The sequence below is a fragment of the Elgaria multicarinata genome, chromosome 3 (assembly GCF_023053635.1).
Source record: "Elgaria multicarinata webbii isolate HBS135686 ecotype San Diego chromosome 3, rElgMul1.1.pri, whole genome shotgun sequence".
Lineage (NCBI taxonomy): Eukaryota > Metazoa > Chordata > Lepidosauria > Squamata > Anguidae > Elgaria > Elgaria multicarinata.
Window position 1 is genome coordinate 105,270,123 of NC_086173.1, and position 21,755 is coordinate 105,291,877.

Sequence of the window (21,755 nt, forward strand, 5' to 3'; positions counted from 1 at the left end):
CAGTCTACCTACGGAGGTTGTGGATTCTCCATCTCTGGAGGTTTTTAAGAAGCTGGACAGCCACTTCTCATGGATGGTTTAAATGGTTTTCCTACACATTGCAGAGGGTTAGACTAGATGATCCTTGTGCTCCCTTCCAACTCCAAAATTCCATGCATCTATGATACGTTGCAATCATGGGCTGCAACTTACTTGTGTAGCCAGCCAGCCTCATAGATTTTTTCCTCAAACATTTCTTTTTGATAGGACCCATTTCCTCTCTGTTAGTACTTAATTTCAATTTCTTCCTGAAGGTGGTCATGGCAAGAAATACTGAGAGAAAAAAGCTCTGTCTGTCAAGTGGCTTCCAAGGGCCTTTCCAGATGAGTGTTTATTCACATAATCCATTTTTGTGGATGGCATAGACGATTTGTCCACTGTGTATCTGGTTCTGTTGCATGAAAACTCTGTATTTTCTCAGCATTCAACTGCCTATTTTTTGTTGCTGGCAAAAAGTTGTTTCTCTTTCCCCCACTGCTATATATGCTTGTCTATTGCAGTTTGGAATGCTGTGTGGAATGATGTCATTGCTGGTAGCAAACACACTCTCATTCCCCACATGTCTATTAATTGCATGTCTATTCGTTTGTGTGTGGATGGTATTTTTAAGCAAGTGTTCTCAGACATGAGGAATTCTAACTGGGCCAGAGATTAAGAACTTTTCTACACAAGGCATTTATCATGTGCTCGTCATTCCCTACTCACAGCAACTTTCCGGTTCTTTATAAAATGGCCCTCCAGTTTCACTTCTGTGTCTAATAAGCTCATCCAGCGAGGTTTTTTAGAGCAGGGAAAACACAACATTTAATTATGAAAGTGAAAGAAACTCCTTTTTTCACTTGTATATTTGCATTATTCTGCTACGCCACAATGCCACCTAGAGGTTATGCAGCAGAAAAGCAGGAAAGGGAAATGCTCTTCGTGTAGTGCTGAGATCTCAATTCTGTGTCAAAATCAAATGTAGACACAAGGGATCAACATCCTATTAACCATTTCATGTATAAAAGCTCTAACTACTCTGGAAGCACAGTGCCAGATACTTATTTTCCCTTCTCTTCCTGTCCTTCTCAATCCATAGTAACAAGATAAATATTTGAAGGAGAGGTCTTTGACTCAGGATAGAGATCATGTCAGTGCTGATCATATGCCCCCCAAGCCCCCACCCCTGCCCACAATTATATACATAACAAAAGTACCATATAGTGATGTTGCAATGTAAATGCAATTACAGTGGCACCATGATAGTATTACATTCAAATAATCAAACTAAATAATCAAAGCCATCTGAAACCTTTTGAAAGCAACTTTTAAAATTAATTTTAGACTATGTAGTATTTTGCATTTTTCTAGTCTCAAGAGTCTAACCACACTCTGTCCATTTCTCGAGGTCTCTATCTGCTGTCCAGGTTACTACGGCCATATGTGTGAGATGTGCCCAGGAAAATCAGGCAGCTGGTGTTCCGGAAATGGGGAGTGCCAAGATGGCATCGATGGCAGTGGAGAGTGCCAGTGCCGAGAAGGTTTCCATGGCACTGCTTGCGAAATGTGTCAGCCTGGAAGATATGGAGCCAACTGCAGCCTGGGTAATCATTGCGGGAGTGTCACAATGAAGTTCTATGAGGCTTTTGAGGACGGAGGATGGTTTATAGTAGAACATTATTCAATAATGATTTTGTGGAATGCTCACGTACTTTGGTCCACATTTGACTTCTAGGTTCCAATGCAGCTATAAGCAATGATAAATGCTAAGGTGCCTGGAGAAGAGGCAGTCATGTTCAGCTAGTGAGAAGGAAATTGTGCCAGTTTGGAAGTTATAGAAAAATAAGCATGGGCAGTATGCAATACTGCTCCTGCCCTTCTGCCATTTCTATTGCGCTAATAGGACCCACCGTGTGTGCAACAGGAACTAGTGCTTCCAATAGTAATCCCAGATACAAGTAGAAAAACTAATTTCCAGAATGGGACAGGTCAGTGGAAGTTCCCTTCTGAAAGCTCCACTTACCTGCCCTATTCTGGAAATGTTTCTTATCCCGGCAAGATCCACGAGCTTCCCGTTGTGCTTGTGGTGGGTCGCACGAGCACACGGGCAGCGTTGGATACTTCCCCATGCCTTAATGTTAGCCTTGTGTGTGTCTGCTTGATCAAGTCTTTGTATTTCCCCCCAGAATGCAATTGCCAGAATAAATACATATGCAATGATGGGCTGCTAGGGGACGGAAGCTGCAGCTGTGCCACAGGCTTTAAAGGGGCCCTTTGTGACAAAGGTCAGTGAACAAAGGAGGTGGGTGCATAATGCAGGGCTGTTTTTTTCAGGTATGAAACCATGATGTTGCCAAACCTTGGGACTAAAACAAAAACGGGGGGAAAACAAGGCAGAAATCTTAAGATGTGATGAGACAAATACCAGGAGGCCACCCATGTAAGCCTTAGTGGCAGAAAAAAGTCAAAAAGTCACACAATACCTTAGAGATAAGCCAGTTATTGAAGCGTTTGAGTAGACTGTGCAAATGTGGGGTGAGATACTCTGGAAGATAACAAGGTATAAGTAGCTATAAATGGAGAGCTACGAGTTCTAAACAGGAACACCATGCATAAGTTAAACATTTGCAGGAACATCAGTTTCAGTTGTTGAAACAGTGGTGCAGCTAGGTCTGGACTTCGGGGCTGCAGGCCAGGGGCCCACCAAATGACCACCCAGAGAGTAGCAGCTGATGGGGGCAGTGGCAAACAGGCCCAGCATTGGGACCTGGGCTGGCTTGGGTATGCTGGGAGGAATAGGGCTCATCCTTTCTTCTAATTTTTTAAAAACAAACTTTTTATAAGGGTGGCTTGTACATGGCTACGGATGCTTATTTTGTTGTTTTTAATTTAACAATATATTATCCTTTTCTATCACAAAATGTTGATTATTGTTCCCAAGTCAATGGGCAGAAACCAATGGAGTGCTTCAGCCACCACTAATTCTCTTCCGCTGAGCCAATTCTGTTGCACAAAAGATCCCCACCGCTTGCACGATGGCAATTTAGTGCTTCCAGGGCAACCTGAAACAAACAGAAACATTTGTTTCTAGAAGAAGGCATAGGGGGCGCTCGTTTCAAGGCTTCCCCTAGGAAACGCTAGATTCCTTGAGTAAGCAGTAGGTTCCTCTTGCACAACAGAATGGCTGAGACCCACCACTTACGGAAGGGAATCAGCAAGGCAAAAAGGTATTGACAGGGACATAAGCATCTTATTGGATTCTGGCCAATATGTTTAGCATCATTGCAGCAGAAGCAAACTCCATTTTATTCCTGCTGCCATTGTAAGTACTATGATTTAAATGAGCTTAAAATGCAAAATTGCACATGCTCAAAGTATTTCTTTCTTTTTTAAAAAAATCAGGGTTGTTATTTGCTTGTTACTTTGTTTCTCCCTCTCTAACGTATCAGGAATGTAAAAGTACTTGTAAAGCATTGAATGCTGGGTAGAGTTGGGGAGAGAACTGTTAGTTGTGTGTTTCACAACTCAAGTAATACACATAGGCATTTAAAGCTCCCCCAACTATACAACCATTAAACTCAGGCTCTAAAATTACCTGGTTGCACCACGAAATACTGTCAGGCACATGGTTTCAAGTCTAGGATTAATCTAAGATTCCTAGAGTGTCTCAGATTTCAGATAACCAAAGTTAGATCCAGTTAGGCATAACAGGGAACCTTGGTGTTAACTCCCTCTTATCACTTAAATGATGGTCTTTCACCTTTATTGTTACAATAGGATCTGCTTGTATTTTAGTATTCATTGTCACAGATGTATATTGGGAAAATTCAAAAGATAGTGCTTAAGTGAGCCCATGAGCGTGTGCACACAGCCTTGTGTGCAGCATGAGCTTTTACTTTTTATTTATTTATTTATTTATTTATTTATTACATTTTTATACCGCCCAATAGCCGAAGCTCTCTGGGCGGTTCGCAAAAATTAAAACCACAGTAAAACACCCAACAGTTTAAAACACAATTACGAAATACTTTGCTTCCTCAGCACCAGGTGACCTACTTCAGTCAGCCTGATCCTCATATTGCAGAAGCATCTTCTGATGCAGTAGAGGAGCTGCTGTAAATCAGAACATCAAAGGTCTTGCTGCCCACCATGGAACTTGCTTGGTGCCTGCTTTTGAAAGTATTGGTTCTGCTGCTATTATTGTTATTAAAAGCCAAGCTAGAAAAATAGAAACACATTAATATTGCCTTCCTGCTTTGTGAACTTTTGCAGGCTATGCATATTATATACAGCAGCCTTCCTCAACCTGGTGCCCTCCAGATATTTTGGACTGCAACTACCAATCAGCCTCAGCCAACATGGCCAAGATTTAAGGACGCTGGAAGTTATAATCCAAAATACCTGGAGGGCACCAGGTTGGGGAAGGTTGCTCTACAGGCATACATTTGCCCCCCATGTTATATTAGGTAATTTCACACAGGGCTTAAACCCTAATTCCATTCTAATTTCTAGTTTTCAGTAGTGTTTGAGACAGGTTTCTATTCCTGGATGAGCAAATAATATTCTAAAAAAATGCTCTCTTGCAGTAGTTGGAAAGGATTTCTGCAATTCCACCTGTCACGCTGAAGCCAAGTAAGTACAACAATTCGCTCATAGAGTTTAAATCATGCTTGACACTGTTTGAATGAAGGAATTATAACCTGGAAGCCAACCTTTTGGTCAAGCATCTGCCTGGTTAATTGTGCCATGCTTTGAAGTCACCTTGCTGCTTATTAAAGTGGCCCTGCCCAATGGGGAATTGCTTTGTATATAAGAGAAGGTCCTTCTTAAGCAACGTGTCAATGGTAGAGTACATGCTTTGCACACAGAAAGTCCCAGGTTCGATCCCCGGTATCTCCAGGTAGGGCTAGCAAGAACTCCTGTCTGAAACCCTGGAGAGCCATCACTGCCAGTCAGTGTTGACAAGTCCAGGCTAGATGGACCAAGGGTCTGACTTACTATAAAGCAGCTTCTTATGTTCTCATCAAGATTTTCTTGTTTAATTTAAATTGCAAACATCTCTACATCTTCCCCTTCTGAAAATGAATTATTATTATTATTATTATTGTTGTTGTTGTTGTTGTTATTATTATTATTTGCATTTTTATACTGCGCAGTAGCCGAAGGTCTCTGGGCAGTTTACAAAAATTAAAAACATAAAAAACATTCAAAATATAAAACAAACAGAATAAAATCACAATATAAAATACAATATAAAAACACAGCCAGGATAAAATCAAGCAGCAATGCAGAAATTAATACAGATTTAAAACAGCAAAGTTAAAATTAAGTTGCTGGACTGTTAAAATATTGAGAAAATAAAAAGGTCTTCACCTGGCACCTAAAAGCGAATAGTGTAGGTGCCAGGCGAACCTCTTTAGGGAGCTCATTCCACAGCCGGGGTGCCACAGCAGAGAAGGTAAGCCTTTCCTTACTCCTTCCATTCCCTTTCATTTGATATTACCAAGAAGAATACCAATTCTTGCATCAGCATTAGCCATGTGGCAGTGGCTTTCACTTATAATATGTTGGGATTGTTGCTTGTACGTCCCACTGATGGAAGGAGAGGCCAAAATTCCAATTTGGGCATTTCAAAGAAACACACGAAACAGCCAACATGATTCATAATTAACCTATTAACCCTGCCTTGAGTAATGTCACTCTCAGTGCAGTCATTGCTATTAATCTTTGGTATCATACTAAACCTGTGCATGCCTTTTGATATATATATATATATATATATATATATATATATATATATATATATATATCACTTTTCCTACTCTATTTCAGTTGCGTCAATGACACTACCACTTCCCAACCCACTTGCTTGTGTGCTGCTGGATATACTGGAAATGGAACCCATTGTACAGGTATTTCTGGCAAATGCTTTCCACACAGGATTCATGCATGATAAAAGCACAGGCTTCCACGGATAAGTAGACGTATGTTCTCTTCTGTTCATGATCATATGTTTCATTTTTGAAAAGGTTGTAACACACGTTGGGCCTATTCATGCTAAGCCATGGTTAGGCTGCTAACCCCTTTGCAGCAAATGGTTAGAGAGCGTGTTTAAACCAAAGTTATGTAGTCACCATGGTTAGGAATGGGTCATGGTTCGCATGACACACAAAGTCATGTTGTTTAGCTCAAAGTGCTTAACCATCATGGCTTAGTGTGTTGTCTGACCAAGGTCAATTGGGGCTGGCTGACATATGCATGTTCATCCCTTGATAACTTCAGCATCAAGCAGTGACTTGCGTGTGTGTGAATGAGCTATCATAGATGTAACATTACTAACAAAACTTTTATATTATCTCAGACCTGGAATAATGGGCTCAAGTTATAGGAAGCCAGATTCTACCTGGACACCAAGAAAAACGTCCTGACTGTTAAAGCATTATGACAATGGAACCAATTACCTAGGGAGGTCATGGGCTTTCCCACACTAGAGGCATTCAAGAGGCAGCTGGACGGCCATCTGTCAGGGATGCTTTAAGATGGATTCCTTCATTGAGCAGGGGGTTGGACTCGATGGGCTTATTGGCCCCTTCCAACTCTACTATTCTAGGATTCTATGAAAAGAGAACACCACTAAGGCAGTGCATATCCACGAGAATGTTCGCACTAAGATTTGTAGGCCTGTTGATCACTCATAAAAAAAAGATTTAACAGAATACTAAGGAAGTCATAAGCATGATGTTGATTCCCTAGGATCAATTCTAATTATACACAGCAGTGTACACAGGTTGCAGTTTTGTAGGCACCTTTGAGCCAGCCCTGTAGAACCCAATTGGACTTATTTCTTGGAATTGATATAGATCAGAAGCTGAATATGAGCCAACAGTGTGATGTCACTGCAAAAAAAGCAAATGTTATTCTGGGCTGCATTAATAGAAGTATAGCTTCCAAATCACGGGAGGTACTGGTTCCTCTCTATTTGGCCCTGGTTACGCCTCATCTAGAGTATTGTGTCCAGTTCTGGGCTCCACAATTCAAGAAGGACGCAGACAAGCTGGAGTGTATTCAGAGGAGGGCAACCAGGATGATCAGGGGTCTGGAAACAAAGCCCTATGAAGAGAGACTGAAAGAACTGGGCATGTTTAGTCTGGAGAAGAGAAGACTGAGGGGAGACATGATAGCACTCTTCAAATACTTGAAAGATTGTCACACAGAGGAGGGCCAGGATCTCTTCTCGATCATCCCAGAGTGCAGGACACAGACTTATGGGCTCAAGTTACAGGAAGCCAGATTCTGTCTGGACATCAGGAAAAACTTCCTGACTGTTAGAGCAGTATGACAATGGAACCAATTACCTAGAGAGGTCATGGGCTCTCCCACACTAGAGGCATTCAAGATGCTGCTGGACAGCCATCTGTCAGGTTTGCTTTAAGGTGGATTCCTACATTGAGCAGGGAGGTTAGGCCCCTTCCAACTCCACCGTACTATGATTCTGTGACCCAATGCTTTTCAACAGGCTCAGTTCAGCCATTCAGCTGCGAGCCTTCACGTGGAGAGAAATGAAGTGATGTTGTTCATGTCTGAACCAACCTTAAGACATGATCAGATTGCATCACAGGATGGGGAAAAAATGGCCAGGATTTGAGTGGGCAGAGCTTTTGCATGAAGTGTCCCTTACATGGTTTGGCTTCATGCCAAGGATGATTATTTTAGGGAATGAACTGATGGCATTACAGAATGTGGTTCTTTGCCTTAAGCACTATTCTTCTTTCTCTTTCTTCCAAATCTTATCAGGGAAATTTTTAAATGCACATTTCAAGAGCCTTTTGAAAAAGCTTTCACAACCACCATTTCCTAAACGCATTCATGCAAACTCGTTTTGCTACATCTTTAACATGTAGCAAACATGCGGGGGTTTTGTAAACCGCCCAGAGAGGCTATGGAACGGTATATAAATGTAATAAATAAATAAAAATAAATAAACAGGATAGGAAAGAAAATATTCTGTGCATTGCAGAGGATGCACTCCAAATACAAATTCACAAGACACTGAAAAATAAAAAGGACCAGAATAAAAGTAAAGTTAGAGCAAAGCAACTTTGCTCTCCCCCTCCCCCACTGCACCCCGCTTGGCATGATTTGTAATTATGCAAACAGCAGGTACTTCAAGTGGTTAGTGCCAAGCTAATCAAATTATTATGCCAGCTTGATGTATAACAGCTTAAATAGCTCCTCTTCAGTTATCATTCTCCTTGGAATCTGCAATAAACTTCAAAGTAAACAAACTGCTTCATTTTAATCAGGCATCCTTGTTTTTCTGGCATAAGGTGCGACTTCTCATAAAACAGATATTTCAGAGCAATCAAATGGAAGCTGATCAGATGCAGGTTATGAATTCTGCATTTCAGCCAAGGAGAATATTGTTAAGGATCTGCAGGCATACAAAGCATACATATCATGTTTTATTTTATTTATTTTCATTTATTTATTTATTACGTTTATATACTGCCCCACAGCTGAAGCTCTCTGGGCAGTTCACAAAATCTAAAAACAGTAAACATTAAAAGCATACAAAATTTAAAAACCACCAGAGACATAAAAACAACAGTATAAAAACAGCAGCATTTTAAAAATCATTCATGTAAAATAGGGATTTAGTGTTTTATTAAAACAAAGTTGACAATCTAGCAATAGGCTCAGAGGAATGAAGTTTACTAGTAAAATAAACCAGGGGCGGATCCGCACGTCAGCCTCAGAGCGCATTTATGCAACCCCAGGGCACCCCGAAAACAATAGTCTGTACTTGCCTGTAAAAAGAAACGAGGAAGAGAAGTCGACGCCACCCAGCTTCCTGCTCCCCGGCCGGGATGGAGAGCTGGGTGGAGAGCGGAAAAAGCTCTACCCCGCCTTCTTCAAAAAGAGCTCTCCGAGCCGGCTGGGGAGCAGGAAGCTGGGTGGCGTCGGCGGCGTCATCGTCGTCGTCTCTTCCTCGTTTCTTTTTACAGGCAAGTACAGACTATCGTTTTCGGGGTGCCCTGGGGTCGCATAAATGCGCTCTGGGGCCGACATGCAGATCCGCCCCAGACTGATGAAACCAGAGCCAAATGCAACCATCATTTATTTATTTATTTATTTATTTATTTATTTCATTTCTATACTGCCCAATAGCTGGAGCTCTCTGGGCGGTTCACAAAAATTAAAAACATTCAAAGTATAAAACAACAGTTTAAAACCATAATATAAAATACAATATAAAAGCTCAACCAGATAAAAACAGCAGCAATGCAAAATTACAAATTTAAAACACCAAGTTAAAATTTATTTATAGACTGTTAAAGTGCTGGGAGAATAAAAAGGTCTTCACCTGGCGTCTAAAAGCATATAATGTAGGTGCCAAGTGAACCTCCTTAGGGAGCTCATTCCACAGCCGGGGTGCCACAGCAGAGAAGACCCTCCTCCTGGTAGCCACCTGCCTCACTTCCTTTGGCAGGGGCTCGCGGAGAAGGACCCCCTGAGGATGACCTTATCATGTCACCCTACTCAGCTTTCTCTGCTAAGGTTCAATTCCAGGTAATTGGACCCTATTTTGCACCCTTTTTATACATGCTTTCCCACTGAAAACAAAAGAATTTGAGGGGGGCTGCAAAAAGAAAGACACGGAATGGCTTTTGCAATGCATTGGTTCATTCTGAATGGCCATAGAAAATCACTGGAAGTTTTTCAACTCAAAATAATGACAAAAGGAAAACTTTAGTTGTTCTTAGGAACTATCTCCAGATCAAAATACTTGCTCACACAGTGGGTTAAGGGAGAAATTCCTATTATCACTTACACCGCACTTTCTAGAGATCATCTCCAAATAGGGAAATCCACTGGAATACTTTAAATGAAATAAAAATAACTGGAGGCTTAACTTCTGGTTTAAGACACTGGGCATCAGGGCCAGTGCTACCATTAGGCCAACTAGGCAGCCGCCTAGGGCACAGACCTCAGAGGGGTGCAGTACTGTCCTTTAAGGGTCACAGTTTTGCACAAATTAGCTGTTTTAAGAAAAAATACAATAAAAGTAAAATATAATAGTTCAGAAACTCTTCTTGAACAGCTGAATTGAAACTGGCAATTGTTTTTGGGAGGGGGTGCATGTAGCTCACCTTGCCTAGGGCGCAAAATAGGCCACAGCTAGACCTAAGGTTTATCCTGGGATCATCCAGGGTTCGCCCCTGCCTGAGCACTGGATCCCCTGTGTGTCACCTAGGTGAACAGGTTTGACCCCTGGACGATCCAGGGATAAACCTTAGGTCTAGCTATGGCCATAGTCTGGCACCGGCCCTGCTGGGCATGTCTACACCATGCCTGTATCCTGGGGTTGTCTCCAGGTCATCCCTGTGCGTCTGAATTCTGAGTTCAGCGCACTATTTTTGTATTGTCATTCTTGTATGGCCACACACACACACATTTTTCCCTGCTGTGGGATGAAACTGTACCAAAACAATCTGAGCTCAAAGAAGTGGGGATCAGATTCAAATGCTCCCTTAGTGTCCTGGGGATTTTCTACATGAGGCATTTATTGTACAGCCATCATTCCATGCACACAGTTGTTTACGGGTTCTTTAGACAACTTCGTGACCCTCCAGTTTCGCTTCTGTGTCTAACAAGCACTTTTGGAAAGTTTTTTTTTAGAGCAGGGAATATGTGACATTTAATCGTGAAAGTGAAAGAAACTGCTTTTGCTATTTGTGAATTTACACTATTCCACTATGGCACCGCGCCACCTAGCAGTTATGTAGCACAAAAGCAGGAAAGGAAACGCTCAACGTGCAGTGCTCAGATCTCATTCTGTGACAAAACTGAAAGTATATACAACACGTTAACAGCCAATTTACAGCTTTGTGTAGATAAGCTCATGATCTCTGTCAAGCCACTTGCCTCTTTGCCTCTGTTTAATTATAATGCACACCTTAAGTGTCTGCACAGTTTTTGCAAAGGAGGAAGGTAGGAATAACACCAGATCTAGTTGTACTCCATTTACTGTGACCCCTTGGCTCTACCTACCATTACTTGCTCTGCCCTCTGCGCACACACACCAATCGCAATGTGCACCAGCCACCACTGATTCGTTATTATATATTATTACAAGATAGTTATATAAAAACCTATAGAAGAATAGTAAGAGAGCCATCCTTCTTTCTCTTGTAATAAAATCACAAAAGCAGGTAAAGAAAGCAGGTACCCCTCCTCATCCTGGGTTCTGTCTTCCTCCTCCTCCTCCTCCTCCTCCTCCTTCTTCTTCCAAACTTTAGCCTATCCAGTGGAAAAAACAGGCAACCATGACAATGACCCCAATACAAAATCTTTCTCATCGCATGTCCTTGCATCTCTTTCTGGAATTTCTTTCTAATTAACATGGCCTTGTAAAACAAAACATTTTGGGGCAATTTGATCTGCAGACACCAGGCTCCAAATCGAGGCCACTCAACCTGTTGGCCAGCTTGAATCAGTTTATGCAAGGCGAGGTCTTCGGTCCAAAGGGCAATCCACATTATCATTGGGTGCCAGTAGGCAAAAGCTGTTTAACTTTGGTTCAATTTGCATTCATCTCTCACAGCCTAATGTTTGAGAATAAATGTTCACTTCTAAAAATAATGGCTTTTTCGGATCTTGTATTTATTGATCAACTGCCATTCTTTGAGCATTAGTCTTTTGAAATTCTTTTTTTTTATCTAGGTAGGCTCCTTGCAATGAAATGGAGCATTAAAAACATACCTGCTGTGCTCCCCTGGCAATTTGGTTAAGGAAGATTATGCTACATGCTACATAAGCTACATTATGCTACATAGACTTGGAATCTCAACTCGCTTCTCAAGTCGAGAAGAGGGATTTCTACCAATGCTCTGCCTTCCACACCATATCCCACACAATTTCTAGGGTCCCCTAATCTCAGAAGCAGATTTTCAAGGGGGAGGGGGTTACAGAGGGAATGGGGGAGGGAAGGCCCCATTCCATTAGTGTGAGCTCTATTCCCATCAGGGAAAGAAAGTTAGGATCCAAGCCATTGACTTTGCCATGTGCTCTGCAGTTCATGAAGCTTGCGTGCCATATATATGCATCGTCATCATGTTCTCTAATCTAATTCTGTTTTACTTTGCAATGCAGAAATAGATCTTTGTGCAGTGGGTAATGGGGACTGCTCCAAACACGCCTCCTGTGCTAAAGCTGGACCTGGCAGAAGAACCTGCACTTGTAAAGAAGGCTACGCTGGAGATGGGACCATATGCCGGGGTGGGCATCATGCTGATTGAAGCAGATGAAATAATGGATAGGCTGATGTTTAGAAGATGAACTTTAACTGCAGAGGCCAAAATAAGTGGATAAATGTAGATGCATAAGTTCCACCAATTAAAATTACTTTAAAATTTAAAGAAATATTTACGGCATGATAAAAAGGAGCTTGTGATTTGAAAGACTCCCAGGCCCCAACCCCAACCTAGCACTTCATACCCTCTAACATTATTCTGTGCATGCTGCATCCCACCATACCTCCTGGGCAAAAGGTTGGCTGCTTCATGCCTAGGTCAGGGAGAAGGTGATATGATTATGATTGTGAGGCAGCAGTGAGAATACTCATCCAGCTGCTACTAGGCCCCTGTCTTGACAGAGGCGTGTTGGCACCACAAGGCCTCAGGCTCCCGCGTTTGCGCTCCTTCCCGGCATCTGCACGGGAAGGAGCGCAAGTGCAGAGTTACTACCACTACCACCACCCGTGGTGGGGCCCGTTCCTTTCCCCTAATTTTTTATTTTTTATTCATCTGTAAATGCGAAGCTTCACATTTACAGATAAAAAAATAAAAAATGGAGAAGGAACGGCCTTGTTCCTCTCACCCCCCACACACTTTTTTTGTTTTTATTTACAGCTAAAAAACAGTGGAGAGAAACAGGGCAGCCAGAGGGGGAGGAAGAGATGCACGGCACCCAGACCAGGTCTGCCTCCTTCTCTGTCCAGCTGTTGGTGACCAATCCGAGGTCGCTATCGGTTGTGACATGCCTCTGTAGCAAAAAAAAAAAAAAGTCATGATAAGTGCCCAACTTCTTTAAAGCAGAGTTTCGGAGGTTTGCCCCTCGATGGCTTTGGGATGGTGGCTGCATCATATAGATGACCTGCTGCCACTCCGGATCCTGCCCAGGGCAAACCCCTCGTCAAGACCAGCCCCAGGATAGCCTACAATGCTTCCTTTTTTGGACCAATTCTCATTTTTATCCCATTGGCTAGTGGGACCAATTTCAATATTGTGTAACAGGTCTGAGTATTGCGTTTTGGAAGATGAAGCCTGTTCTAGCCGTGGTTATAGAAGCCTCTCCTATGGAGTTGAACCTTTCCTTCACAGACCTGGGTTGAATTTTCGTTGGGACATTTTGACATAAAAAGGGTTGGTGGCATTGGGTGGGAAGGAAATGTTTTCTGTAAGACTAAAAACATACCCTTTTTGCTCTGGTTCATTCTTATTGACAGGTCCAGTTTGCACACTTCACATAATCCCAATATCATCTATTCAATCCCAACACCATCTGCTCATGTATTGTAGCTTGCTGGGAACTTGTTTTAGAAGGCAAATGCATTTTTCAGTGGAAATACTCAGAAAGAATGTTGATGTTAACACTATCTGGGTATCTTACATCTCCTCTTCTGCATTCAGAAATCGACCGGTGCCTAGAGAATAATGGGGGATGCCACCAATATGCAGAGTGTGTTAAAACAGGCCCAGGTCTGGTAAGAGAACCCTTTTTTCATTCTCTTTTGTGACTCATTGTCATTATTATTCTTTTCCTGGTTGAAAGTAGTAGAACCCATATTATCTAACACTGGAATATTCATATTTCCTGTCCCCCATTTTGCCCCATATAAATGTAATCCTTAACTTTGATTTTTCTTAATCTCTGACAATGGGGTCATAATAGCTTTCCTGGAGCCATTTGGGTGAAAAGCATTTTCCTGTAGTCCATTGCCTCTGTTTATACATGCTGATTTCTTCTATTTTTTTTCTTCAACACAAAAGATTTGGTTCATATAATTCATTCTAAGTTTGCTGTTTGAAAAATGCTAGTAAAAGATGCTGTCTGAATTTGCCAGAAAACCCACTTGAAGGAAATCCCTTCCACTAGGGGGCTTCACACAGGGCCCATTCGGAAGACACCGTAAACCATGGCTTTAACCATGGTGGTTAAGCCAGAAAGCCGGGCCGTGTTCAGAAGACACCTTAAACCATGGCTTAACCTCATTGAATAAGACTTTTTGCTTTATTCACCATGGTTAAAGCCGTGGTTTAAGGTGTCTTCTGAACACAGCCTGGCTTTCTGGCTTAACCACCGTGGTTAAAGCCATGGTTTAAGGTGTCTTCTGAATGGGGTCTCTTTCTCATTCAATTATTTACAAGAGTATTTAACTTCTTGTGGCATTCCCATGACTGTTGGCACTGCTCCTCACTGGGAGACCCAGCAGCACACAGTGGTGAGTCTGCCCTGCTCTTGCTCTCTCTCACACACTCTTTTGCTCTCCCCTTTTACTTATACTGAAGATAGGCAGAGCAGGAAGGACAACAGAGTATCTGCATTTTTTAATTATTATTTTCAAGGCAGAGAAACTAGTGCAGCTCTGCATCGCTTCCATTATTAGATTGAATGTAATCTGTTGACTGTGCATTATTTTATTTTCTCTCACAGGTTGCCTGTAACTGTCTTCCTAATTATTCTGGCGATGGCAAATATTGTGAATCCTTCGATCCTTGCAAGGAGGTTTGTTAGTGCTAATCTGATACTCCGGTCAAAGGGCCGTATCCAATTGTGTCATACTGATAGCACAAATGATGCGGCACTAATGGACAATAGAGCAGGATCCGCACTGCTGCTTTATAACAGTTTTGAAGTGCACTGAGAACTGTTGGGGCCCAAGACACATTCCATATACCATTTTCAAACCACTTTCAAAGTATTGTATCCTGCTTGGTGTAGATCTGGCTTAGGTGCTGAACTATGTGGAAGAGAAGGATTCAACTAAAGTTACATTTGTGCAACCTCTTGTGCATAACTCTCGTGTAACTGGCTGCACAATTGTTTGCACAAGTGTAATGGGCAACCGCTTGTACAACGGAAAGTTTCAGCAGAACTCTACTAGCATCATTTGAGTTTGTGAAATGACACCATTGGATACTGCTCAAAGTATCAACCATCTGCATGAATACGCTTTTCATACAACCACTACTAAACATTGTGCAAAGTTGTATCTAGGGAAACAGCACTTCCTCTTTAGTAATTTGTTTTCTGTATGGTATTGTTACATCATGGAATCTTGGAGATTTTCTAGACAAAGCTTTTATTGTGCGCTGGCCATTCCTCACTCCCTGTTGTTTATGGGTGGTTTAGATGGTGTCAACATCCTCCAATTTCACTCCTATGGTTTCAAAGCAATTCCATTATTTTATTTTATTTTTGGTGGGGAGGGGATCTAATATTTTCTGGCATCGTGAAACAAATCACAATTCTCCACCAGTGTAGCCCCACTATTCTGCTGTACCACAGTGCCACCTAGGGGTTTTGTACCAAAAAGTACAGAAAGGCAGGAAAAGCAAAACAAAGCACCTTGTGTAGATATACAATCCTAATGAATCCAGAAGTAGAAGCACATGGTTAAGCAGCCTCATCTAGAAATGTTCTTGAAGTGTTTTTTCTTGAGGGATCCCTCAATGCCACTTTTCCTTTTTTAAATTATACTAAGGTCACAGAAAAGCTAATAATGTGTTGTGGTAGTCTAGCAACCCTAGGTTGACTTTCAGCTTGGTGATATATCAATTTCCTGCTGGGGATCATGAGGCTTGTAATCAAGCCCTATAACCCCCAGGTGGGAAAAGATGTACAACACATCAGCTGTCTCTGAGGAGAGATTCCACAGGGTTTCCCACGAGCTGAGGGAACTGTCACTTCTTGCTTCTGTAAGGTAAGCTCTTTTCAGCTTGCAGAAGATTAAGGATTTAAGATGGCATGCATGCTCAAAAACAGCAAGTGTTTGGGCAGTGAATTCGATTTAGCGTAGCAGTACAAGGAGAGGGGGGTTAATCTTTCCCCTTCATGCCATTTCCCTCATTAGAATTACACACACACACACACACACAAATTGCTGTAAGCTCCATTGGTGAAAAAGAATATCTCCTCCCACCCCGCCCCAGGGTGTGTATGTGTGCAATAACAGTTTTTAAGGCGGTGTCAGTGAAGGAAATGATGAATGGGGAAAAGGATTTTTTTAAAAAAAAAACTCCCTCAGTGCTCCTCCTCCTATCCCATTTAGTTCCCAGTTCTCATGCTGGTTGGCTTTTTTTTTAATCTGTTGGCAGAACCAATTACATATCTCCTGTGTAATATAAAAGTTGTCCTTAGATTATCAGTTGTCCATCCAGAAGAAAAGCTGTAAAAATCCAAAGTCCACCTTGAATTTCCGAGTTTGGTTAGGTAGTCAATATGAGCTCTGGGGTGACTTTGCCACATCCCACCCTTCACTGCCATCGCCATGTCTCCCAGCCCCTTCACCACATTCTCCCCCCACACTGTCCATTCCCAATGCATCTCCCAGCCACCCCCCACCCCCGCCACATCTCCCATCTGCCTCCCTATTGCCATTGCTGCTGCTCTCTGTTAGCCCTGTACCATCCATTTGGACCTGGCCGGCTTTCCGGAGAGCTGCATTGGTTGCTCTTTGCATCTGACATGATTCACTCTGAGAGAATCCTCAGAGTGAGCCAGAGGGCCGGTGGCTGCTCTAGAAAGCTCCTCTGGCTGCTTTCCCATATCAGTCAGCATTTGCCACAGGGGAAGAACATGGCTGGAGGGGCTCCCTGAAGCACCTGCTGTGATTGCCCCAGGTGGGCAGCAGCTCTGGAGAGCCCTGTCAGATCTGGTTTCCTGAGGCCAGAGTGGGAAAGCAGCAGTGGGATTCTTTGAGTGCCCACCTGCCCTGCAGCACCTGGTGGGGAGAGTCTTCTTGGTGGTGGAGGAGAACGCAGTTTACAACCTGACACAGGAGACATGCTAGTGGTCTTCAAACATTTGAAAGGCTGTCATGCAGAAAATGGAGCATAGTTGTTCTCTGTTCCTCCAGAGGGTAGGACTAGAACCAACAGAAGGAAGTGGCAGGGAAGCAGATTTCAGCTAAACATAAGGGGGAAACTTCCTAACAGTGAGAGCTATTCAGCAGGGGAACAAGTTGCCAGGAGGTGGTGGGTTGTCCTTCGCTGGAGGTATTTAAGTAGAAGTTGGACAACCATGTCTCAGGGATGCTGTAGCCACACTAGTTGCAGGGGAATATGTGTGGTAGGGTGCTATTGCACCTGTGTCCGGCTTGTGGATTTCCTGTGGGCACTTGGTTGACCACTGTGTGAACAGAGTACCACTAGATGGACCCTTGCTTTGATCCAGCAGAGCTCTTCTTATGTTCTTATGCACCCTGCAGTGCACCCTGCAGACTAGATGACATCAGAGATCCTTTCCAACACCCCCCCCCCCGGTATTTAAACTTGACTAAGATGCACTTGATTTTTCTTGCCAGAACAATGGAGGCTGCAGTCCACTAGCTATCTGCCTGAAAACTTCCACCGGGAATCGAACCTGCAGGTGTTTGTGGGGCATTGGAGATGGCTTTACATGCAAGAGGACTGTCTGGCAGGTAAAGGATACTCTGTTGGGACTGTCAGAATTTCCTTTAGCTTGAGCCATCCCAAGGTCCCAGGGCAATGACATAAAAAGCAAAGACCTATGCATTCCCTATTCCTGTCCGATTATATCCAAAAGTGGTTCCCATACTAGTACTACAGGCACGTCGTCTTCTTCCAAAGCTAAGATCAAAGAAGATTTTTTCAGAGGGAGTGAGAAAGTTGCAAAAGGCCCCATGAATTACATACAGTGACACAGAGATTTCTATTCTAGCCATATGTCAGTTGAACATTTATCTGAAGGTAATTATCCAGAATTGTTCAAATACTACCATTATAACTGCTATTCAAAGGCCTTTATGTGATGGAATATCTCTTTGTGCTTATAGGGACTATGATGATGGTGGGGGGAGGGGCTTGCTTTAGTATTGAGGCCAAGGTCAGTTGCTGCATTTTGTCCCAATGAACTCTCTGGGCAACTGATTCAAGTCAAAGAGAATTCAAGCCCAAAGAGTATAGCGGACGTCACGACATGTCCCTGTTTTCTCTCCCTGTTACAGTTTTACAATGGGAGTGTTTTCACAATGTCTTAAATGGCAGTGTGGGTTACAAATGTCCTTTCTTCATTTGGATCATAAGATTCTTAAACAGAGACTCACCATGAATGTTGATGTGTTTTTTGTTTTAGGCACTCTCTTCAAGTGAAGCTGCATCGAGGTTCCGTCGCTATGTATGGGTAGGTATCAAGATGATTGCTGTTCTTCAAAAGAAAATGAACCAGGCTCGAATCCAGAGATCCCTTCTGCCACTGCTATTCATGTAAGGGAGTCCCTCTGATTTTTACAGATTCCCCTCTGCTATTGCAGCCCTCAGCCCACACCCTACATCAATCATTCTAGAGATTCTAGCCCCGCCATCCCTCAGAATAGGCTCATGGCTGCTGCCACAGGAGGGGAGGAGGGGAAATTTCCCATGCTGTGAGCAAAATTCCACATGAGCTTCTCATCCAAGCACCAGTATTTCCTCGTTTTGCAGTGTTTGTTTTAATCTCCAAAAATGTCTCTCTGATGTAGGACCACAGCATTGTTGAGATGATGGGATCTGGACTCTTCACGGTTTTTGTCCCGCATGTTGACTACATACAGAATAACAACATAGTAAGTAACTCTTCTGAGATCACATTTGAAAGCCTCGCTCTGCATTTCAGCCCATACAATTTTATTTTTTGATTCTCTGGATTTCTTTCGAGTCTGTTTAACACAAAGGAAGAATTTCTTACAATGGCTTTAAAGTAATCCCTTCTAACTAGAGAGGGATAACTCCTTCGGCTTCAAGCTAAAGAAGACTTTGCCTGCGTTTGCTTTAAGTATATCTAGTTCCAGCTACATTGCAGCATGATTTAGTCTGAATTTCTGCTGTATGTGTAGCTTTGGCTCAGTTTTCTTCAATGCACACTGAAGATTATGATGTGATTGGCTGATGTGATTTGCTAATAACTAGGCAGCCTTTCCTCCATTTTAAATGTGTCACTTGAGATATTTAAGCATTTGCTGAACAACAATCTGTCAGAATTGCTGTAACTGCATTCTGCACTGTGCAAAGCCTGGATTAAGCAGAGGGATAGACTAGATCTCCAACATCTCTTCTAGCTCTATGTTTCTATGATTCTAAGTATCTCTACATTTTATTCTGTGGCAGATTGCTCCATAATTCCTCACTCTTCTCTTCCTTGAATGAGACCTGTGTTTCAGCAGCAAATGAAGTCTCAGACTGATGCTTTTAGCATGGGTCACACTTCTCTCATGCTCCTGAACTGGTTTCAGTGCTTTGAGAAGGCGCTGAACCTGCACCTGACTTGTACAACTGTGTTTCATTCAGTTTTCAGAATGGCAAAAGGCAGGCTTCATCAAAGATTTGCTTCGTTACCATATGGTCAGCTGTCGGCTGCTAGAGTCGGATGACTTGGAGTCACAAGATTCCATCACAGCTTTATCTGGACACACAATAAGGGTTTCTGTGAAACAGGTAGGTGCCACTGTGACTATTCTTTTCCACTTCCATCTTGCTCAGCATCTTCTCCTGCTTTAGTGCCCCCACTGTACACTTGTCAGTTGCCACTAGGCCCTAAAACAAATGGAGAAGAAATTTGTGCACCTGCAGTAAAAGAGCAGTTAATGCAGGTGCACAATTTTTCCCACCATCTACTTCCCAGCCCTTAAATTTGTGCCCAAGAGGAAACAAGACAGATTTTGTGCAAGTGGTGGTAAAAGACAAAGAGAAATGAGCGGCTGAGGGGAGTGGATCTTATTTATTTATTTATTTATTACATTTTTATACCGCCCAATAGCTGAAGCTCTCTGGGCGGTTCACAAAAATTAAAACCACAAAAAACATCCAACAGGTTAAAAACACAATTTTGAAATACAGTATAAAAAGCGCAACCAGGATAAAACCACACAGCAAAGTTGATTATAAGATTAAAATACAGAGTTAAAACAGTAAAATTTAAATTTAAGTTAAAATTAAGTGTTAAAATACTGAGTGAATAAAAAGGTCTTCAGCTGGCGACGAAAGCAGTACAGTGTAGGCGCCAGGCGGACCTCTCTGGGGAGCTCGTTCCACAACCGGGGTGCCACAGCGGAGAAAGCCCTCCTCCTAGTAGCCACCTCTTCCTAGTGCTGTATCTTATGTGCTGTAAGTGTGCTGTATCTTATGTATCTTATCTTATACATCTTATGTGCTGTAAGTGTGGGGGATTAGGGAGAGGGAAGGAGAAAGAGAGTTGGGGTTTCTGAATCAGAAATAGAAGTGTTGATTCAAAAGAGTGCTTCTGAGACTCTGACTCCACCTCTGCTATTTGTTCAGATCCTTGGGCAAGTTGCTTATCTTTTAGTCTAACCAATTTGTGTTGCTATGAAATGGGTGTTTTGTGATTGGCCCTGTCTACCACTATGTGAATGGATAACCCCCACAGGGAAGTCAGTGATGGCACCCATGGCATTTTCTCAACAGTCCAGATGTGCCCAAAAAGGTTGTGGGCAGCCCTTCCTGTAATTGCTTTTCTTTTCTTGACACTGGGCTATTCTTTTTCCATGGCGATTACTCCAGAACAAACATGCTTTGCACATGACATGTAACGTCATGCTTCTCAGACGGTGCATCTCACCGGTGATGTGTATTATGTCCGTTCTTTCTCAGAACAGTATCTATTTAAATGATGAAGCAAAGATCATTGAAAGTGCTTCCGAAAAGAATGGTGTCATACATTACATTGACAAGCTATTAATCCCATATGACCTGCAGAGTCACAGCACTGTGTCCAATCTATCAAAGGTACGTCTAGAATAATAAAGGCTTTTAATGACTTATTAACTTTTGTAGTCAGCTCTGACTTGGATTTTTTTTAACCACTATCAGCTGTCAATTGTGCTGGCTGATAAGACAATATTAGGTTATAGAATTCATCTCACTTCATTGCATACACTTGCATATTGTAGGTGTGGGCGCTTCCAGACAGAGAGCTCCTAGTGCTACCAATTAGAAGACCTTCTGCAGCTCTTCCATCTTTTTTTCATATCGATTTTTCTGCAATAAGGAAAAAATGACAGAAGTAGTGATAGGATGATGCCAAAATTACATGAATGAGGCAGGGAAGTGATGCAATTAAAGCACCCTGTAGCTTAGGTATTTCAGGGGGAGAGGAGACAGAATCAATGTGTTTTGTTTTTTAACTATAACATACTAAAAGCATAACTGCAAGAGAATCAGTTAACGCTGCAATCTTGTACAGACTTAGGGTGCAATCCTCTGTGTGTTTAGACAGAAAGAAGTCCTACAACTTCCAGCATGCTCCAGCCATCCATAGGATTGTGCCTTACCTAAGTAAGGGCATAGCTAGACGGGATGATATCTGGGGTATCGTCTCTATGTGTCAACACGATGCACGGGATCCTGGGAGCAGGGAGGGATGATCCCTCCCTTTCCCCAGGATATCGCCCTACCCTTTTTTCTCATTTTTTCCACGGTCTCAGGATGATCCTGAGACCG

The 21,755-nt window shown here is 42.5% G+C and overlaps 1 protein-coding gene across 1 annotated transcript in view; it reads left to right on the plus strand.

Annotated features, from left to right (window-relative positions):
- Nucleotides 1–21,755, plus strand: part of STAB1 (stabilin 1) — a 124,645-nt gene that overhangs the window by 66,278 nt on the left and 36,612 nt on the right. The window contains exons 38-49 of the mRNA XM_063121597.1: nucleotides 1,427–1,622; nucleotides 2,205–2,303; nucleotides 4,605–4,650; nucleotides 5,851–5,930; nucleotides 12,172–12,297; nucleotides 13,710–13,783; nucleotides 14,734–14,805; nucleotides 17,606–17,722; nucleotides 18,397–18,444; nucleotides 18,782–18,865; nucleotides 19,587–19,733; nucleotides 20,907–21,041. Of these exons, the coding sequence (XP_062977667.1) occupies nucleotides 1,427–1,622; nucleotides 2,205–2,303; nucleotides 4,605–4,650; nucleotides 5,851–5,930; nucleotides 12,172–12,297; nucleotides 13,710–13,783; nucleotides 14,734–14,805; nucleotides 17,606–17,722; nucleotides 18,397–18,444; nucleotides 18,782–18,865; nucleotides 19,587–19,733; nucleotides 20,907–21,041 (1,224 nt within the window). The remainder of the gene's footprint in view (nucleotides 1–1,426; nucleotides 1,623–2,204; nucleotides 2,304–4,604; nucleotides 4,651–5,850; nucleotides 5,931–12,171; nucleotides 12,298–13,709; nucleotides 13,784–14,733; nucleotides 14,806–17,605; nucleotides 17,723–18,396; nucleotides 18,445–18,781; nucleotides 18,866–19,586; nucleotides 19,734–20,906; nucleotides 21,042–21,755) is intronic.